Below are 16,842 nucleotides of genomic sequence, written 5' to 3'. Positions count from 1 at the left end.
TGCAAAAAATGTGATGCATCCAGAATTTGTCACATAGTGCGTGAGTGAGCTCAGGTCAGGGGTTATTCCCGGATGCTCTGCACTCGCTTCCCAGGCACTGTGCGCTGCCTGCCTGCATTTTTAATATTTTTTTCCAGGGAAATCTCAGGGAGAAATACAGAAGCCTTAGTTACACTTGCCTGATTATTTCCATTGCATTTCACCTCCCAGTGATCACTGTTGCCTTATATTGGTAAGATGCTCTGTAAGGTTCTTCAGATGCGAAAAAGCATCGGATCCCTGCTCCATCGCAGCACGCAGCCACACAAGGGCTGGCGCCGGCACAAGGGAAAATGGCTGGGCATCTCCTCCGGCAGCAGCACGTGTTTAGATCTGCTTGAGCCCACTGAAAACATCTCACTTTCGTATCGCTAGCTTCAGCAACAGCTAATGGTGCAGTTCTGTAGCTGTGTAGTGGGCAACGCACCCAGCTGTGAGTGGTACATCTAGGGGAGCGGAAAGGTTGTGGGCCTAGTAAAATGGATGAAACTTGAGAAGCAGAACTGGGACACACACCATTTTATTTCCACGTAAGGTAAATATGGTATTTCACTACCTCTCCAGCAATTTAGAGAAAGCTGGGAACTACTGTAACTAAAATATAAAGAAATTGTCTTTTGCACATGGAAAAACAAAATTTAGAGAAACGTCTAATGTGTCCCAATGCATACATAGGTTATAATAATAAAATTAAGATGCTAAGTTGTGGTTGTTTTCACGGTAATAAACATCATAAGGGAATTTCATATCTGTACAGCCGACAATTCAAATTCCATTTAAGTCCAGTCTTGAGGGCTTGGGATTTTAGCTGTATCTAAATCTCAAGTGCTTTGCATTGCATCAAGCTAAACTTCACCTACTTGGGGAACAAAGGGTTTTTAATTGAGAGAAAACAGTAAAGCAAGGTTTGCCAAAAATCTATTTTGGACAAAAATACTTAAGACCAGCATTTTTACCAATGTAATGCTTTTTACATCAGTGAAGTTACACTAATGCAGAATTTGGCCCTGATGTATTTATATAAATATAGTATCTAGGAATCTGATGAGCATGTATTTATGCATTATTCATTGAGATAACGTGGAGAGGAAGAGCGAGGTCTGTGCATGAAAGCAGAGCCCGGAGCACCCCCGGGTCCTTTGGTGATACCCACCGGGGTGAGGCAGCACCTGTGGGGTCACCTCTGCGCTGCTGCTGGCTGGGCCACGGCTGCCGTGACTTGTCGAGGCTGAACGTCCTCTTGGGAAGAGACCGGTTTATGTTTGCCAAACCGTGAAACGTATTACTGGCAATTCTGAAGCAATGCAGGCGGAGGAGATTTTTGCCGGTTTAAGGCATTGAGCTGGAGTTGAGAAGAGAAGATACTGCAGCTTGGCTCTGCCACAGATGTTTGGTTCAAGCCTCTGTGCCTCAGTTTCCCCGTAAAGTCACAAAACGAGGATAACGCTTCATTTTTCCTGCAGGACAGCGGGCCCCACAGTCCTGCAGTGGGAGAGTAGGGATGGTGCTCCTTCCCATGTAGCCCTCGAAAAGGTGCACGGACCTGCTGTCCCACGACTACATTCTGGTACCCCAGACTGCACCTTCCCAAGGATGTGAAAAATTTGAAGAACCACCGGTTGAGCGGAAAAACTCACTGCTGCTGCAGCTGGCAGCCTGCAAGCTTCCTCAGCCGGGCTTCACCTCCGCAGGGGTTAAACACGGATCCTGCTCCATGCCGAACGTTGCCTAACTAGAGCGTGTGTGTATATACGTAAACAAATTAGTATATGTATTCACAGGAAAATCTAGAAATGGCTGTAATAACACCGGGGGGGACCCCCAACCCCAGGACTTTCTCGCACGCTGGAAATCACCCCCCCGCGCTCCAGCAGGCGGGCGGGAAAGGGGCAGGTCTGCGTGAGGGGGTCCGTGCCGCAGGAAAAGGGCCTGGGCCGTGCCCCCCCCCAGCGACCCGCTCACCTCCGGGAGCCCCCTCGGCGCCCAGGGGCTCGCACGCTTAACTCCCAGGAGCCCGCAGCCCCTCCGCGGGCTTCCGGGGGCTCGCCCGCCGGCCCCGGCGCTGCCGCAGGCCCCCGGGGGCTCGCCCACGTCCTGACCCTGCCGGCTTCCCGCCCCGGGGGCCGGGCCGGGCGGTGCCGCGGCTCCCATTGAGGCCGGTCCCGGGCCGGCCCCCGCCGCGGCGGGGCCAATGGGGAGGACGGACGCGGTCGAGCCTCTCCCGGGCCTCCCCCGCCGCCGCCGGGCGCCCGTCATGTGAGGGGGATATAGTACTACGGGAGCGGGGCCACGCTCCGCAGCCGCGCACCCGCCTCCCGGGGGAGCTGCGCCCGCTCTTCCGCCGCTCCGCGCTGCCCGGCTTCACCGCCGGGGCTCCCGCTGGTTCTCGGGAAGGGGGGGGGGGGGGTGTCTTCCGCGTGGCGGTGTTTTATTTCGCGTTTTTATTCCTTGTGGGTTGGCTTTTTACATTTTGGCTTTTTGTTCTTATTTTTTGTGCGATTGGGGTGGGGTTTTTTATTTCATTTTCACTGTCGTTTGCGCGTTCTTCTGAGCGTTCTTGGCATTCACACCCCCCCCCCCCCGCACACACAGCCCCCCGTCCCCGGCTTGCAGAGGAGTTCAGGTAAGGGTGTGCGCGGGGCGCGGAGGTTTGCGCGGGTGCGCGTCCCGCCAGCGGTGCCCCTGCACCCGGCTGCCGCAGCACCGGGACCGGGGGGGGGGGGGGGGGGGGGGGGGGGGGGCGCTGGTGGTGTTTGTGCCGCTGCTGCGCGATCGTGGGGCGGGGGGGTGGAAGGTTAAATCCCCCCACCCACCCCCCCGAGCGGTGCAGCAGAGGGGTGCCGGGCTGCGGGCAGGGGTGGGGGGCTATTTTCAGGCTGGAGCTGTGTGTCGTGCCATGGTGTGACAGGCGGCGGGGGGGGGGGGGTGTTACTCCTGGTCATCGCGACCACGCCGCGGGGGGGGGGGGGGGGGGGGCGTGAGCTCGGGCCCCCAAAGCCTCCTGAAAAGGGATGAAGGAAGCAAGAAGACAATTAAAATAAATAATAATTTATAAAAACAAACCAAAAAAAACCCCCCACAAACCAAAAACCAAACAAGCAAATGCTTTGCAGCCGTGGAAACCCGGCTGTGTTTGTGCTGGGTTGGGAATTGTGTCGTGTCCCCCCCCCGGCCCGCTTTCCCTGCCCGGGCGGCTCATGCCGCGCGTTATTTCGGTCAGCCCGGGGGTGCGGGAGGCGGGGGGGTCGCCGCCAGCACCCGCTGCAGATAAAGTGCTTCCTCTTGTGGAAGCCAAAGTTTGGGGGTGGAGGGGGGCCTGTTTCCAGAAAATAAGGCTTTGGGAACGTTTCTGCAGCTTCCCGGAGGTGGTGGGTTTGGAAACAAAAAAACAAACGGGGAGACGCTAAACAACCCCCTTCCCCCCCCCCCCCCCGGGTCCGGGGAGCAGTGCAGCCACCTTGCAGAAGGGATGAGAGAAAATGGGTTTCCTTTTGGCTGCTTTTTTTTTTTTTTTTTTTTTTAGGTGCCCCCCCCCCCCCCCGGCATTTCTAGGTTAATTTCTTGGAAATGCTGGGCCTGGTTCACTGCCTGGTTTATGGCTTTGTCTGTGGAGCAGGAGTCAGCCTGAACAGATTTAAAATCTTCTAGGGAACAAGAGAAAACCCTAAAGAGATTAGTCCTAAACTAGAAAAAGCTGTAGCAGTAGGAAATATCTGTCAGTGTATCTGAACCCATATACCGCTGTGTGATCAGTTGCGCTGGACTGACCGTCCAGAAATGACAGGCTGGGAAATATGTCCCCATGTTCCAGCAAGTTCCCAGGACTTAATGTTTTAATGTTACTCTGAGTCAGAATATGCCTTCTCTGTTTTGGGGGGGGTGTGTTCATTTTTTTTTGTTTTTTTAAGCTGGTGATTAGATGGACAGGTTTTAAACAGAACAACATGTTTCTGGCAGAAAGGACATCATAACAATCCAGGGAACTCTTAAAAGTTGGAGACGGTCGTGCTGCCGTGTGCTGTTGAGCAGCTGCTGTATTTCACTCCAGAAGTGGCTGGTTTTCAGTGGCTCAGGCACTGAGGTCCCTCTATAAGTGCTTACATTCTAATGTGTTTTCAAGGCTCCTAGAGATGAAAGTGCTTTATGTAAACAGCATCATTAGTTTTCATAGCTTGTGCAGCCGTGGCTTTTTTTTGGTTTTGTTTTTTAATCTTCTGGTTTTGGCTGTGTCTTCAGGCAAAGTAGGGATGAAAGCCTTTTGGTTGTTAGTCTGTCCTTTAGGATAAAATATGGCCCAGGCCCGATCCTGCATTCCAGGCATTCCCCAAAATCTTCTTGGCTGTTCTGCAAGTTTTGAGAGTGCACAGAAAGCAGCTCTGGCCCGTAATGTGCCTGGATCTATTTGCCTCTGACAGTCAGTTCCCTCTCTTCTTAAAATGACTCTCGTTACACCAAGTGACATTGCTCCTTGTCAAAAGAGATGGGGAAATAAGCGTGCTGACTGTTTTCTGCTGAGGTGCGTTTCTCACAGCAGCTGCTAGGGGTTTGTTGGGTTTTTTCCCCCCCTCCTTTAAGCTCTTATTCAAGTTAGGGTTTAGTTCTATTCCCAGTGAAATATATGGATATTTTGATATGTGGCTTCCTAGTTCTCGCAGGCATTTAAAGAAAACTTGAACTTTTTTTTTTTTTTTCTTAAAAAAAGAACTTCACCAGCTACTTTTGGTCTTTCCCCGCATGTGGAGCACGCCAGCTTTTCTTAGAAAAAAAACATGTTGCAGTCCAGATTTCACTCACAGCACTGTTCTTCAGAAGTTCAAGCTGGAACAATGCAGACATGGGAGGGAGGATCAGAAACCATCTGAGGGCAAGTCCTCCTTTCTGCCCCACATTTCACAAGGCAGTCGCTGGGTTTTGGTGCAAGATAGAAACAAGCTATTTGGGTGAATTCTTACTGGAAGCCAATACAAACTTCTCAGAAGCAGATTGTGTTTTCTGTTTCAAAACTGGGAATAGCTCAGCTCTGGGACTTCTGCTGGAGGAACTTTCCATCAATGCAGAGATTTAAAAAAAAAAAAAGTAAGTCCTGTGTGTTAGAAATAGTTCAGCTCTTCTGTCTCTTCACTTTTACTATAAGAAATGATTATAGGCTAAGGTCACAAAACAGAGCTACTAACCTCTGTTTGAACTTCCTCGTGTTCGGCACATGTGGGTATTTCATTATCGGTTCGGAGGCATAGCTGACTGACAGGCTGTGCATACCAGGAAAATGTGCAGTCTTACTTTTAAGTCTTTCTTTCAACCTCCCCTACTTCCTCCATGTACGTATGGAGGAGGAAGCTGTATCTTTAAGAAATACATTTTTTTTCCCCGTTTCCTGTGTAATATTAATAGCTGCTGCCAATGGGATGGAGCTCTTTAAGGGTGTTGTGTAAAATATCTCACTCTGCGCTCACTGCAGCACTGAGCACATAGATGCCTTTTTATTTTTCTCCAGAGAAGGCAAAGACAGGGCAAATTTTGGAGACTTTGCAGCAAGGATGCTCTGCAATAGCAGTAACAACCATTCCGTTCCCTGCACAAAACTGGGAGCTATTGACTATTCATGGCAAAGCGTCCGAAGCGCAGCAGCAGAGCCTGTGGAAAATGACAGCGTGTAACAAGATTGACTGGCATTTCCTTCGCGCTGGGTCACATGCCTCCTAATTCACACACTCACAAAACCTCATAGGCTGATCAAATGACTTCTATCTCTGCAGTCCACATACCTTCCACAGAAAGAGTTGTTTTATTATGCACATACACAGCTCTGTTTTCAATCAGTCACCTTGAGCGAATGACTGAGGGCCAGTGTTTGCTCTGTCCGGAGGTCTCTGCGTTTGCTCTCTCAGAGGCATAGTCTCCATCCGTAAGCAATTTATTTTTTTTCCTTGGGGGGGGGGGGGGGGGGGGGAGAGAAAACAAATACATAGATGCCCCTCCTGCCTTCCCCTCCCCAGAAACCTTTCTAGGAAGTTTGCTTGGCTTAACTGGCAAGGCGCAGGACGGTCACCGCTGTCGGTGAGCGTTGCGGTGGGCTGCGCTAGGAAGGATGGATTTTACCCTCGTGCCTCTGTGGGGTTGCAGCAGGACTATGGCTCATGTGAGTAGGAGCTTGTGGGATGCTGCCCGCTCGCTGCCTTAACACCGGGGGGGAGACTGGGAGCGCAGCTGCCCACCATGGGTCACGGCAGATTGAGATGCCGGGGGTCTGTACGAGCCCTCCCAGTTTAGCAACTGGCGTGAGGTTCAGATCACCTCGACCTCCCAGAGAGAGAGGAGTATGGAGTGATGAGGTGAAACCAGCCACCAGCTGGCTTGCCAGGACATGGTAATTAGCTCAATGCAGTGCCAGCCTTATTAAGGGCAGTGCAGGTGATGATGACGTTGGCACACTGATTCATTACATCTGGAAGGGAAAATCCGCCTAGTAAATGCTGAAGCACAGTAAATATTTTTGGCTCCTGACAGATTGATCCTTGCATTATGCTGATTAGCCTATATTTGTGGAACTGAGGAAGTTAAAAATAAGGTTGGTGGAAAGCTACAAGATAAGGAAAGGATTTGCATTTTATGGCCACCAGCAATAAACTTCTTTTTTTATTTGTTTTTTGGGTGGTAAAAATTTCAACACTTTATTTTTTCTCCCCATTCCCTTCTTTGGCTCTAGGTTTCACTGTTAGGTGAAAGCCCATAATTTATTTTCTCTTGCCAATAATATTCTGGAAGGGAGCTGTAAATCTAGAGCGCACACAGTTGGGAAATGATTTCTGAAAGAATTCTTTTGCAAATACGTGGTGCAATCCTGCAAAATGCTTTGGCCCTGACAGACCTTAGGGGGTGGTACAGACATATCAAAGCGTGTAGCAGCATGTGTACTCAGTGAGAGTGGATGCTTTGGACTTTCCTGTGAGCGAGAGGGCTTTACGAGCTTTAAGTTCATGGAGATAAATGATTAAACCAACTTCTGACTGTTGCTGTTTTGTTTTCCTACACTCAGGCTCTCACCTGAACTTTCACCGCCTGGTATATGCTGTTGGGATATCCGTAAGAGATCGCCCAGGAATGGTGGATCACTTGCTGCCTACTGATGAATCCTTTTCATCTACAAGATCTTCTCTTGGATACTTTGGGGACATGACAGCAGGGGTGAGGTCCTACCAAATGCTGCCCTCTCCCCTGTCAGAAGATGACAGCGACTCGTCCAGCTTTTGTTCTTGTTCCAGCCCTGACTCCCAGGTTCTCAGCTCCAGCTATGGAAGCACGTCCAGTGCGGAAAGTCAGGACAGTATCTTAGACTACTTATTGTCCCAGGCATCTTTGGGGAACACTGCTGCGTCATGGTGGGACAAAAGGAGACTTCAGCCAATAGTGAAAGAGGAGTACTTTAGGTTGCCTGAATTTGCCGTGGATATGGAAGACTCAGGACCATTTCAGCCCACGCTTGAGGAAATTGAGGAATTTCTGGAGGAGAACATGGAGTTGGAGCTCAAAGAAAGACCTAAAAGCGAGACCAAGGACTTGAGAGCTTGCAGCCAAGTTTCTGTTGCTTCGCTACAGCAAAAAGACCATATGTTACCCAGCGCGAGTTTAAAAGAGAGTAAAAATGAACAGTTGAGCAGCTCAGCGGAAGGTGGCCAAGCTTCAAATGGAGGAATGTCCCTGGAGAATGGGATACCAGTTATGCTCCAAATTCAGCCTGTACAGATCAAACAGGAGTCCAACACGAGCCCCAGTTCCCAAGGACCAGCACAAGACAACATTAAAATTGCACAGCTCCTAGTCAACATCCAAGGACAGACATTTGCCCTTGTGCCTCAGATAGTTCAGTCGTCCAATTTGAACTTGTCCTCTAAATTTGTCCGCATTGCTCCCGTCCCCATCGCCGCCAAGCCAATTGGGCCAGGAGGCATGATCCAGGGTCAGACAGGAATCATCATGGGTCAGAAATTTCAAAAGAACCCTGCAGCAGAACTCATTAAAATGCACAAATGTTCTTTTCCTGGTTGTACCAAGATGTACACGAAAAGCAGCCATTTGAAAGCCCACCTGAGGAGGCATACGGGAGAAAAGCCTTTTGCATGCACGTGGCCGGGTTGTGGATGGAGGTTAGTATTGGGGTGCAGCACTGTCCAATCCCCCTTCCCCTTTTTGCTCACTTGACCTAGTTTGCCGAGCAGGTAGGTTTGCACTCTGATTTATAAACTGTTTCTGTTCCCAAAACTTGTTTGGTTGGTTTGAGAATAAAGACTTTTCTTCCTGTTAGGTAATCCAGGGGCTTTGATAATTAAATAGCACAGCATCACCTGCTGGCACCAGCTGTTTAAGTGTCTTAACAACAGACAAGTTTGGTTTTTTTTATTTGTATTTCATTCCAAGAGGGTCAGATTAAGCTTGTTACTGCAGGCAATACATCGGTCTGGTTGCAACACACCAGCTGCAGCAGATGCTTGGCTGGTACCAGCTGAGGGCTGTGAGTGAACTGGATGGTTTAGGGCAGAATCACTGTGTGTGGCTGCATGTGGCTCCAACTGCAGGGGACTAAACATGATCACTGAAGGGCTGTGATAAGCAAGTGTGGTTAAGAAGAGCAGTATGCTGTGCAGTTTCATAGAAAATGCACTCCATCCCACTCCTTCTGGAGATGCTGGCAGTGACGCTCCAGCATGCTCTGGTTTTTATTCTCTGCGTTGATTCAGAAAAATGTGTGGGTGCCACTCAAAGTTGCAAAAGGCTGTCAGATGTAACAACATAACCAGAAGGCTGAGGTGGAGTTAAGCATTGCTTGAATGAAAGATTGCAGGTTTGACTGAACAAAACATTTTGCAGAGGATCTCTCTCGCGTTTTTTCTTTTTTTTAGTTGTTTGGTTTTTTTTAATACTAGTTGAAAAATTAAAACTTTGTTTAAAAAAATCAACTTTTTCTTTTAAGGAAACTTTGACGGAAGCCTTCCTCCCTCTTTCCAATTAGCTGTATTACTAGCCTGCCTGCTAGCATGTGTTAATATACAGCACCACAAATTGTGATGGGAGAAAACAAAGTCTTCACTCCCTTGTATTAAATTAAACTGTATTTCTTTCAAAGAATATCTTGCAGAGCTTCAGCGAGCAATGTCTAATGAGGAAATGGGTTGTGATCATGGGGAACAGATGAGGTAAAAAGTAACAGGAGAGGGTTGTGTAAAAATGCAAGTATGTGAGACATGCAGCAGTTAGAGATGGCTGGATTGGCTTGAGGGAAAAGGTCAGAATGGGGCTGAATCCTCTGCTCCCCAACTGGACCAGTTTGAAGCTTGCCTCTCGGAAGGACTGAGGAGATCAATGTAACTAATTTCTTTGGTGATTTTCTTTCTGGTTTCAGTTTATGGTGGCTCTACAAACTGGTGGTGATTTTCTTTCCTTTTGTCCTGGTGGCACTTTTCATGAGCTGGGCTCAGTGGCTTGCTGCTCAGGATGCACTGAAATTAAAGCCGTGTTATTTAGCTGATCGGTCCCATAAGCCGCAGGCTGGTTTGCTCCTGACCTGCAGGAGAGGCACTCGCTCCTTTTTGTTTGCTTGCCAGAGTACGTGCGCACAGGCAGCAGATGTGCCTGCTGCCTGTGAACGTGGCTGTGGGTGTCATGTTGGCTTTCCTTGCGCTGGGATGTGAGCAAAACTCATTTTTGTGACAAATGCTTGTGGCACGTGAGGGTTTGTCTGATCCACGCTGAGATTTATACCAACGCTCCCAGTGACTTTTGTGGCTCAAGATCAGGAGCCTGAAGTGTTGCCTGTGGGTGACCTTCTCCAGCTCTGGCTTATTACAGAGCTGGTGTTTCCCAGGCTGCAAAACCAAGGGGAACATTTAGGAAAAATATTAAGTGATAAGGGATGGAGATTGAATTTACACCGGGGTGCCTGCCTTCTCCCAGAGTTACAGTGACCGGTGTGGATCAAAAGCAGGATGCAGGTGTAAGGTGGGCCAAGAGAAGTGCAGGTCCCACAACCAGGACCACCCTGAACTTTCACTCTCAGCCAGCCACAACTTTTTAAAGATGAGGAGCCCAACAGGGATGAGAAATTAATCACCTTAGCTACGAGGAACACGTGTCTTGTCCACAAAGAGCTTCTGGAAGGGCTTTTCAAACTCTCTATTGCTGTTTGTCTTGTTGCATTTCACAGCCCAGGCTGGTTCCCCAATCCCCAACACCCCCAAACTTTGGAAGGGCTCTGCTCTGGGGGGGAGGCTTATAGCCAGCAGGAGAGGCAGCGCTTGGGGAGCTGCTTCCTGCGCTCACAGCAAGCATTAGTACTGGCCTGAGATTCCTGCACATCCCCTACGCACTGCTCCCACATCAAAGACCATACCCAATTGAGCACTGAATTACTCAGTCCCCTTTCATCAATAAAGCATGTTTACCTTTTCCAGCGAGAGCTGTGATCTCACGTGACTTAAGTCAAATGCATCTGGACTCTCTGTTTGCTCCCAGTTTTATATGATCTCAAATTAATTTAAGCACTAAAACATTGCTGGGCTCTTGTTTTCCCCCCCCTTTCGCTGCGTTCTTGAGCTTGCGTATTTATTTTTTCACCGAAGACGCTTAAGATCTGACCTCACTGAAGATAGTAATTTCACAAACAAAACAAAGTGTTGCCTAGCACAAAGTGGCTGAGCTGTGGGGTATTAAAGCTTCCCCAGCTTTCTGGGCAGTCCTGCTATGGTGAAGTTGCATGCTTTAAATGCACCTAGGTAGGGGTGTGCACACAGCAAACCCTTTTGCTAAGCCCTAGGATGGCTGGAGAGCCCCAAGCACCTCCCTAGAGGAGACTGAACCCTGCTTGCTTGCGCCCTTCCTTGGCACGGGGCAAGGGCTGTTTTCGGCAGGCTGCAGAGAGGTGTTCATGAGTGGCCGGTGACCCGTTGCGTTCAATACCCCGCTGTACCGGTCAGCGCGCTGATCCGTGTCATGCCAGCTTATGCCTTTGGCACATGGCAGCCTCTGGTTAGCGCTGCTCCTGAGACAGCCCCGACCAAAAAGCTGAGCAGCGGCATGGGCCTGTCCCCAGCAGCCGAGTTGTGGCATGGAGCAAGAGAAGCTCTTGCTTTCCCTCCCTTGGCGCAGCGGCGTACAAAGCTGCAGTTGTAAGGCCTGGGGGATTAGGCAATCGCGTTTAAATGCCCTGCCGCGTCGTTGGGCTGGAGGCGCTTCCCCGCAGCCAGCTCTGCGGGTGACGGCGCGCAATGCAAGCTCTGCCTGGTTTGGTAGGAAGAATTTAAAGGCTCGTAATGCGCGTGGCCGGGAGCGTGTATGGGACCAGGTGAGCGTGGGGAGGACCATGCGTGGGACAGGTCAGGGCAGGCGTCTCACGGTGGCCTTTTTTGCTGGTGCTGTGCAAAGGGGTTTGCAGGTGCGCAGGAGGAGCGCTGGTTTACTGTAGCCGTGTTTGGGGATGGGCAGGATGAATCCAGAGCCTCCCCTCCATTGCGGAGGAGAGGTACAGCCTGGGTCAGTCTCAATGGCTGGTGGCCGTGGTAGGGACCATGGAGTACTGGGCTGAAACTGTTGACGTTTCTTGCCCTGTGAGCCATGTAGCGATGTCCTCATTTGGCTGGGAGACACGGGACATCCTGCATATCGGGGAGCTCTAGGATTTGTCTCCAGGGGAGATGCAGTTACAAGTCCTTTGGGGTCCCACCAGACAGAAGGATGAAGGAGACTCTTCTAGTTGCTGTGGGATTGCCCAGATCCCTCCACCTTTCTGTTGAAGGAGGAATCCTTCTGGAAATGGCAGTGACTTTGGATAGTGAGGTGTTCCTTGGGGGTACCTTGTTTTTGTTTGAATTTGGCATTCCAGTGGGGATTATTTGCAGTTTTCTTGGGGTGATCTCAGTGCCAGAACGTGCTGCAAATATCAGTTCACTGCAGAGCCAGGCCACCAGATCCTCCCGGATTCCTTGTCCCAGCCTTTGCGTTGTTTTTTTGTAAACACACTGACAGCTCGAGGTTTATTTCTGTGGGCTCTGTAAGTTGATCTTTCCGTGACTGCTGGGGAACAGTATTGCAACATTCCTGCCTCTTCAGCTAAGGACATCGTTATGAGGCAGAGTGTATTTTTATCAGATGAGCTCCCAGGGTACGAGTAGAGCTGCTCATTCCTGATATGCACCTCTTTCTCCCCCACCATCCATGCAATCCCTATCGAAATGCACTTGCGGAGCTCTTGTGCAGGATTAGCTATGTGCTACTGCACTTCTGGTGCAGATGGTGACCTTAATGGCCAAGGTCATGGGACAAGGCAACCTGGCCACATCTCGTTTTACTCCTCCTCTGAGTGGCAAGCCTGTATGTAAGAGCATGGCTCTTTGCAAATGCGCTTTTCCCTCTCTGCTACCTCTTTTCCCTGGACGTGGTTGCCACCTCTGGCAACAAGTCCATTCCTTGTCCAGCGTTGAGGCCCACTGAGGCAGTCTGCACCGGCAACATCCCACCCTCTCCAGAAAGATGCTTAGTCCCACTCATCCGTAGAGCATCCCTCCAGGGATGTGGCACTGGGACTAGCTTACTGCTAAGGAGTCGGGAGAAATCCCTGGCCCTGCTGCTCCCAGGTCCAGACTGTGGTTTTGGAAGGAGCAGGGTTGCTAGAGAAAGCAAAAGTGCAGGTACTAGGGCCGAAGAGAAACCCCTGTTGTAGCCTTTATGAAGAAGACGCGTCCCAGGTGAGGAACGGATTGATGGCTCCATTAGGGCATCTGGCTATTGCTTTTAATGGTGAATTTGAGTCTTTCACCGTGGGGATACCAAAGCAAGGACAAGGCAGAAAAGCAAGAGAACGCGTGAAGGAACCACCCCGGGAGAGATGTGTCCACTCCGTATCTTAGCTATGGCAAGTATCTGCACCTGCATCTGCTTTGCGCTGGCTGCAGAACGCTCACTGCGTAGCATCACCAGACTGAAGAGCTGCAGGAACTGAAGAAACCATTCCCAGCTTTCCCAGCGCCTACACCCTGTTCCTCAACTGGTGGTGGGAGATCAGAGCTAATTAAAACCTTTATGTGGAAAATTATTTTTCTTCCATGAAGGACTTTTTCATAGGAGCCCAGCAGTCCTGTTTTCCCCCTTTCATAAAAATAGCGTATTCACTCTGTTGGTGATGTGATATTTTGCTCCAGAAGGGCACATTTTTCTACATGTTCTTTCCCCGATTTATTCAGCTAGCGCCCATGACTTCATTTATTTATTGTAAATAAACAGCTGATACCATTTCTTGCAAGCTCTCTTTCTGTGCCGCTCTTTGTTACTGCTCTGGCAACAAAACACTTAATTGCCCTTTGTCAGGCAGCAAATTTTTCGTACCCATCTGGACAGGGCTGTTTTAGTGTGACATTATTAATTAACCCTGTGGCTCCCAGTCAGGTCCAAGCTGGAAATAGAGCCAGCCCCACTGTTAAGACCAAAGGATTAGCTGATTTGAGTTCAATAAAGCCTGGGGGATTCACAGTGGCTGTTTGGGGATTTTTCTGTGGAGATGGAAGGTGGGAAATATCTAAAATTGAAATTACTCTGGGAGACAATTTTGGTAATTAAAGGCTTAATCTTGATTTCAGTTTGCCCATGAAGTAACTATGCTAATGGCCATTGGGGCCCACCTGCATTTCAGCTGTTACCATGTTGAGCATCTCTGGTACTGAGATGTTAATGAGTCTTTATTTAGCCTGCAGGAGCATGTACAAAAGCCAATTTTTCAGCTGGATTTGGTAAGCCAAGTAGTTTCTGGGTAGCTATGTCTGGCTGTTATCTGGGGTCCATCTCAAACTAGGCGCAATTACTGGATGTCCGTTGTGCTCGTGTCAGCGGGAGCTTGGAGCAGACCTCACCTGCGGGACGTTGGTTGTTATCTCTGCTTGAGAATGGTCCGTGCTTGGATTTGCAGGAGAGAGGTTGTGGGACGGGCTTTGAAGGGGACTGGCAGAGGGATCAAGAGCTGTTTTAGTTGAGTTGTACCCATGTTGTTGGGTTTAGGGCCAGGTTCGTACAAATGTTGCCTCCATGCGTTGCTCTGAGTCCAGAGTTGACGTGGGATGAGGTTGATTACTGTGTGTTTCCATCACTGCTGCTGACTGCCAGTTGGGACCAGACCGGCCCTGTTGTGTGTCCCTTCCAGTTTGCACATTTGGGCTTTGCCGCAAGTGGAGTCTCCCAGTGGTCTGAGGGGACATTTTTTTCCACTGAGAGAGACTTAGCAATGTAAAAACCCATTTATCTGAAAAGGCTTCCCTTCTCTTGCAGGTTCTCCAGGTCAGATGAGCTGTCCCGGCACAGGCGCTCCCACTCGGGGGTGAAACCCTACCAGTGTCCTGTCTGCGAGAAGAAGTTTGCTCGAAGTGACCACTTGTCCAAACATGTCAAGGTGCATCGGTTCCCACGAAGCAACCGCTCCGTCCGCTCCGTGAACTGATTGGTCCCCGCTTTCCCCTTCCCGCCCAGCCATCCTACAACAGCCGATGACAGCACTTTGCTCACTATATTTCTAGTGATAATTTATTTGTCTCCACAGAACAGTCAATGCTGTTACCTGATACCACCATGTCTGAGTATCCCATGTCCTTTAAAGATGATTTGAGAATGAAGTTCTTTTTGGGTCAAGGGAGGGGGATGCTTCTTCCTTTTTGTCTTTTTTTTTTTTTTTTTTAAGTATGTTATTTTCCTTTCCTTCTATCTTTCCCTCCTTTGCTGCTGCTTCTTTTGGAAATTAGTGTTTTATTTTTAGCTGTTTTCTGCTGCACAGGAAAATGTAAGAGTTGCTTGCTGCTAGTTAATTATAGCCCTGGCATTCCTGAGGGCTTTGCTCATGTACAGGCCATTCATTGTGAGTTTTTATTAAGCTGCTCTATTTGTCCAGTTTGGAAACAGCAAATTCCTTTTGAAATGAAAACAACTCCTTTGTTTTTGGGTCGCCTGAGCCAAGGATTTGTAGGGGCTGGCCATAGGAGGAGGAACAGTGGGAGTCAGGGACAGGGGGAGGCAAGGCATGGAGAGCGCTGGAATGCGCCTCCGCACCTCTGATTTCTCCGTCTCACATTTACCTTTTCCTTGGCTAGGGCTATATATAAATATTTATGTATATATATTCATACATACATATAAATATATATTTAAGCAAAGGCGTACCCCAAGCAAACCCGGAAGCTCAGGCTGGATGAAATGGCTTGGAGTGGAGCCTTCTGGTGTGGCTGAGCGCATACTTCTGTGCATGCTTCTCCTGTCCTGTGCTGCCATGGGGGTGAAAGGGTGCCCATGCGTCGAAGGAAACGCTGCTTTCCTTTGACTCTGGTTTGCAGCATCCACCGTCTTTAGCAGAAGAGCTGTTGTCCGGCACGTAAAGCAGCAGGAAGCCGTTTGTGAGAACGGCTGAGCTCTGTTCCTGTCTCTGCTCCTGTCCTCTTGTGTGATCTTGGGGGAGAAACCCGAGCGCCAGCCCAGGAGATGCCCGGTGGTCCTGGGGAGCACCGAGCATCCACTGCGAGTCAACGCCTCGCTGGTTGGAGCCAAGTCTCCTCCGTTCGTCCTCTGGCCGGCAGCGCCTTGTAGGTTGTAGCTGTACCCAGGGGAGGGTGGGAGGCATCGTGGCCTGGTGGGACAGCACTGTGAGATCTTCTGTCCAAGGGTGATCTTCAGTGCTGATCCTCTCCTTACTGACAGCTGTGTCAGAGCTCCGTGCAGCTGGGGTGGGCGAATGGGTGAGAACAGTAGCCAAAAGAAACAAATTTGTGTGGTAGCTGGCTAAGAAGGGAATTTAAACAAATAATCAGATGGTAGCAGGCAAGTGATTTTGTTTGTGTTTCTTCTCGTTTTGTTTTTCCTTTTGAACTCTGGCAATTGTAAGAAGCTTTAGAAGAAAATAGAATTCAGTAATTAGGAACGATTTTATAATGGATGTTGCATTTCCTTTCCATTCGCAGACAGCATCTGTTTGTCTTTTTGTTGGCAAAATGGGAAATGGGAAACTGTGATTCTAGCGCTAGGCAGAGCAGGAGCCCACGCTGTGCAAGAACAACAGGTCTAGATAAAGCGAATGCATTCCTTTTGTCCTCTAGAAATTAATATAAGTGAACTATCATCTGTTGACTGGTTTATATCACATCCTATGAATGTATGTAAATAAAACTGTACATAGATGCATATCTATATAAAATATCTTTTAATAACGTATCAAAATTTGTGTAAATTGGAAACAAAAATACCTATAAAGCCAGTGTACATAAGTTACAATTCTGTATATTTTCTTTTGTTCTTCATAAAAATATATTTACTTTGACAATAAAATGAAAATGAAAATTTTAAATCCCTTCTTGAAATTATTATTCATCAATTTCCTTTGTAGCCAGCTCTGTAATCAGGACAATAGCACTTGAAATTTTGATTCACCTGGATGTAACTTTTCAGGTGCTGGGTAACAGGGAGTTGATGGAACAGATCTGAAATTGTCTGCAGAAGTTTTTCTCATCTCAGAAAGTTCTTGGGAGGCGCGAGATACTTCAGCTCTCCCTTCGCCGGAGCCCTCACGCCTTACCTGGCAGCCGCACTGGGACCCAAATGCCTTCTGTGGTTTCTGACCGCTGTGGAACAGGTCTGCAGCTGCAGTAAAACGGTGGTTAATAAATTAGAGCAAGGAGGTTTTGAGGAAATTCAAGCTCTAGTGGTTAGTGTGAAGGAGGAAGGGCTTCAGAGTCTGCTTGAGGCTGTGACGGTGACTCACTGTGTGACCCAGGACAAAGGACTCAATTG

The 16,842-nt window shown here is 49.1% G+C and overlaps 1 protein-coding gene across 3 annotated transcripts; it reads left to right on the top strand.

The window, feature by feature from the left end:
- The first annotated feature begins 2,628 nt into the window (after window positions 1-2,628).
- On the top strand, window positions 2,629-16,399 carry KLF15 (KLF transcription factor 15). Of its 3 annotated transcripts, none has more exons than XM_052777894.1 (3): window positions 2,629-2,662; window positions 7,076-8,183; window positions 14,344-16,399. In XM_052777894.1, exons 2-3 carry the CDS (start codon window positions 7,141-7,143, stop codon window positions 14,510-14,512), a joined length of 1,212 nt encoding a protein of 403 aa, XP_052633854.1. In that variant the 5' UTR covers window positions 2,629-2,662; window positions 7,076-7,140; the 3' UTR covers window positions 14,513-16,399. The 3 variants fall into 3 exon arrangements, with proteins under 3 accessions (XP_052633854.1, XP_052633852.1, XP_052633851.1); XM_052777892.1 differs by lacking the exon at window positions 2,629-2,662 and adding an exon at window positions 4,928-5,944; XM_052777891.1 differs by lacking the exon at window positions 2,629-2,662 and having other exon boundaries at window positions 6,005-8,183.
- The last annotated feature ends 443 nt before the right edge of the window (window positions 16,400-16,842 follow it).

The sequence above is a fragment of the Harpia harpyja genome, chromosome Z (assembly GCF_026419915.1).
Source record: "Harpia harpyja isolate bHarHar1 chromosome Z, bHarHar1 primary haplotype, whole genome shotgun sequence".
Taxonomy (NCBI): Eukaryota; Metazoa; Chordata; class Aves; order Accipitriformes; family Accipitridae; genus Harpia; species Harpia harpyja.
This window is presented reverse-complemented; position numbering and strand designations above follow the sequence as displayed.

Bases quoted from the DNA above. Each gene is read 5' to 3' on its own strand.
- KLF15 (XM_052777891.1), top strand. From the start codon at position 7,027: ATGATTAAACCAACTTCTGACTGTTGCTGTTTTGTTTTCCTACACTCA. The intron at 8,184-14,343 runs GTTAGTATTGGG...CTTCTCTTGCAG, and splicing joins TGGCCGGGTTGTGGATGGAG to GTTCTCCAGGTCAGATGAGC.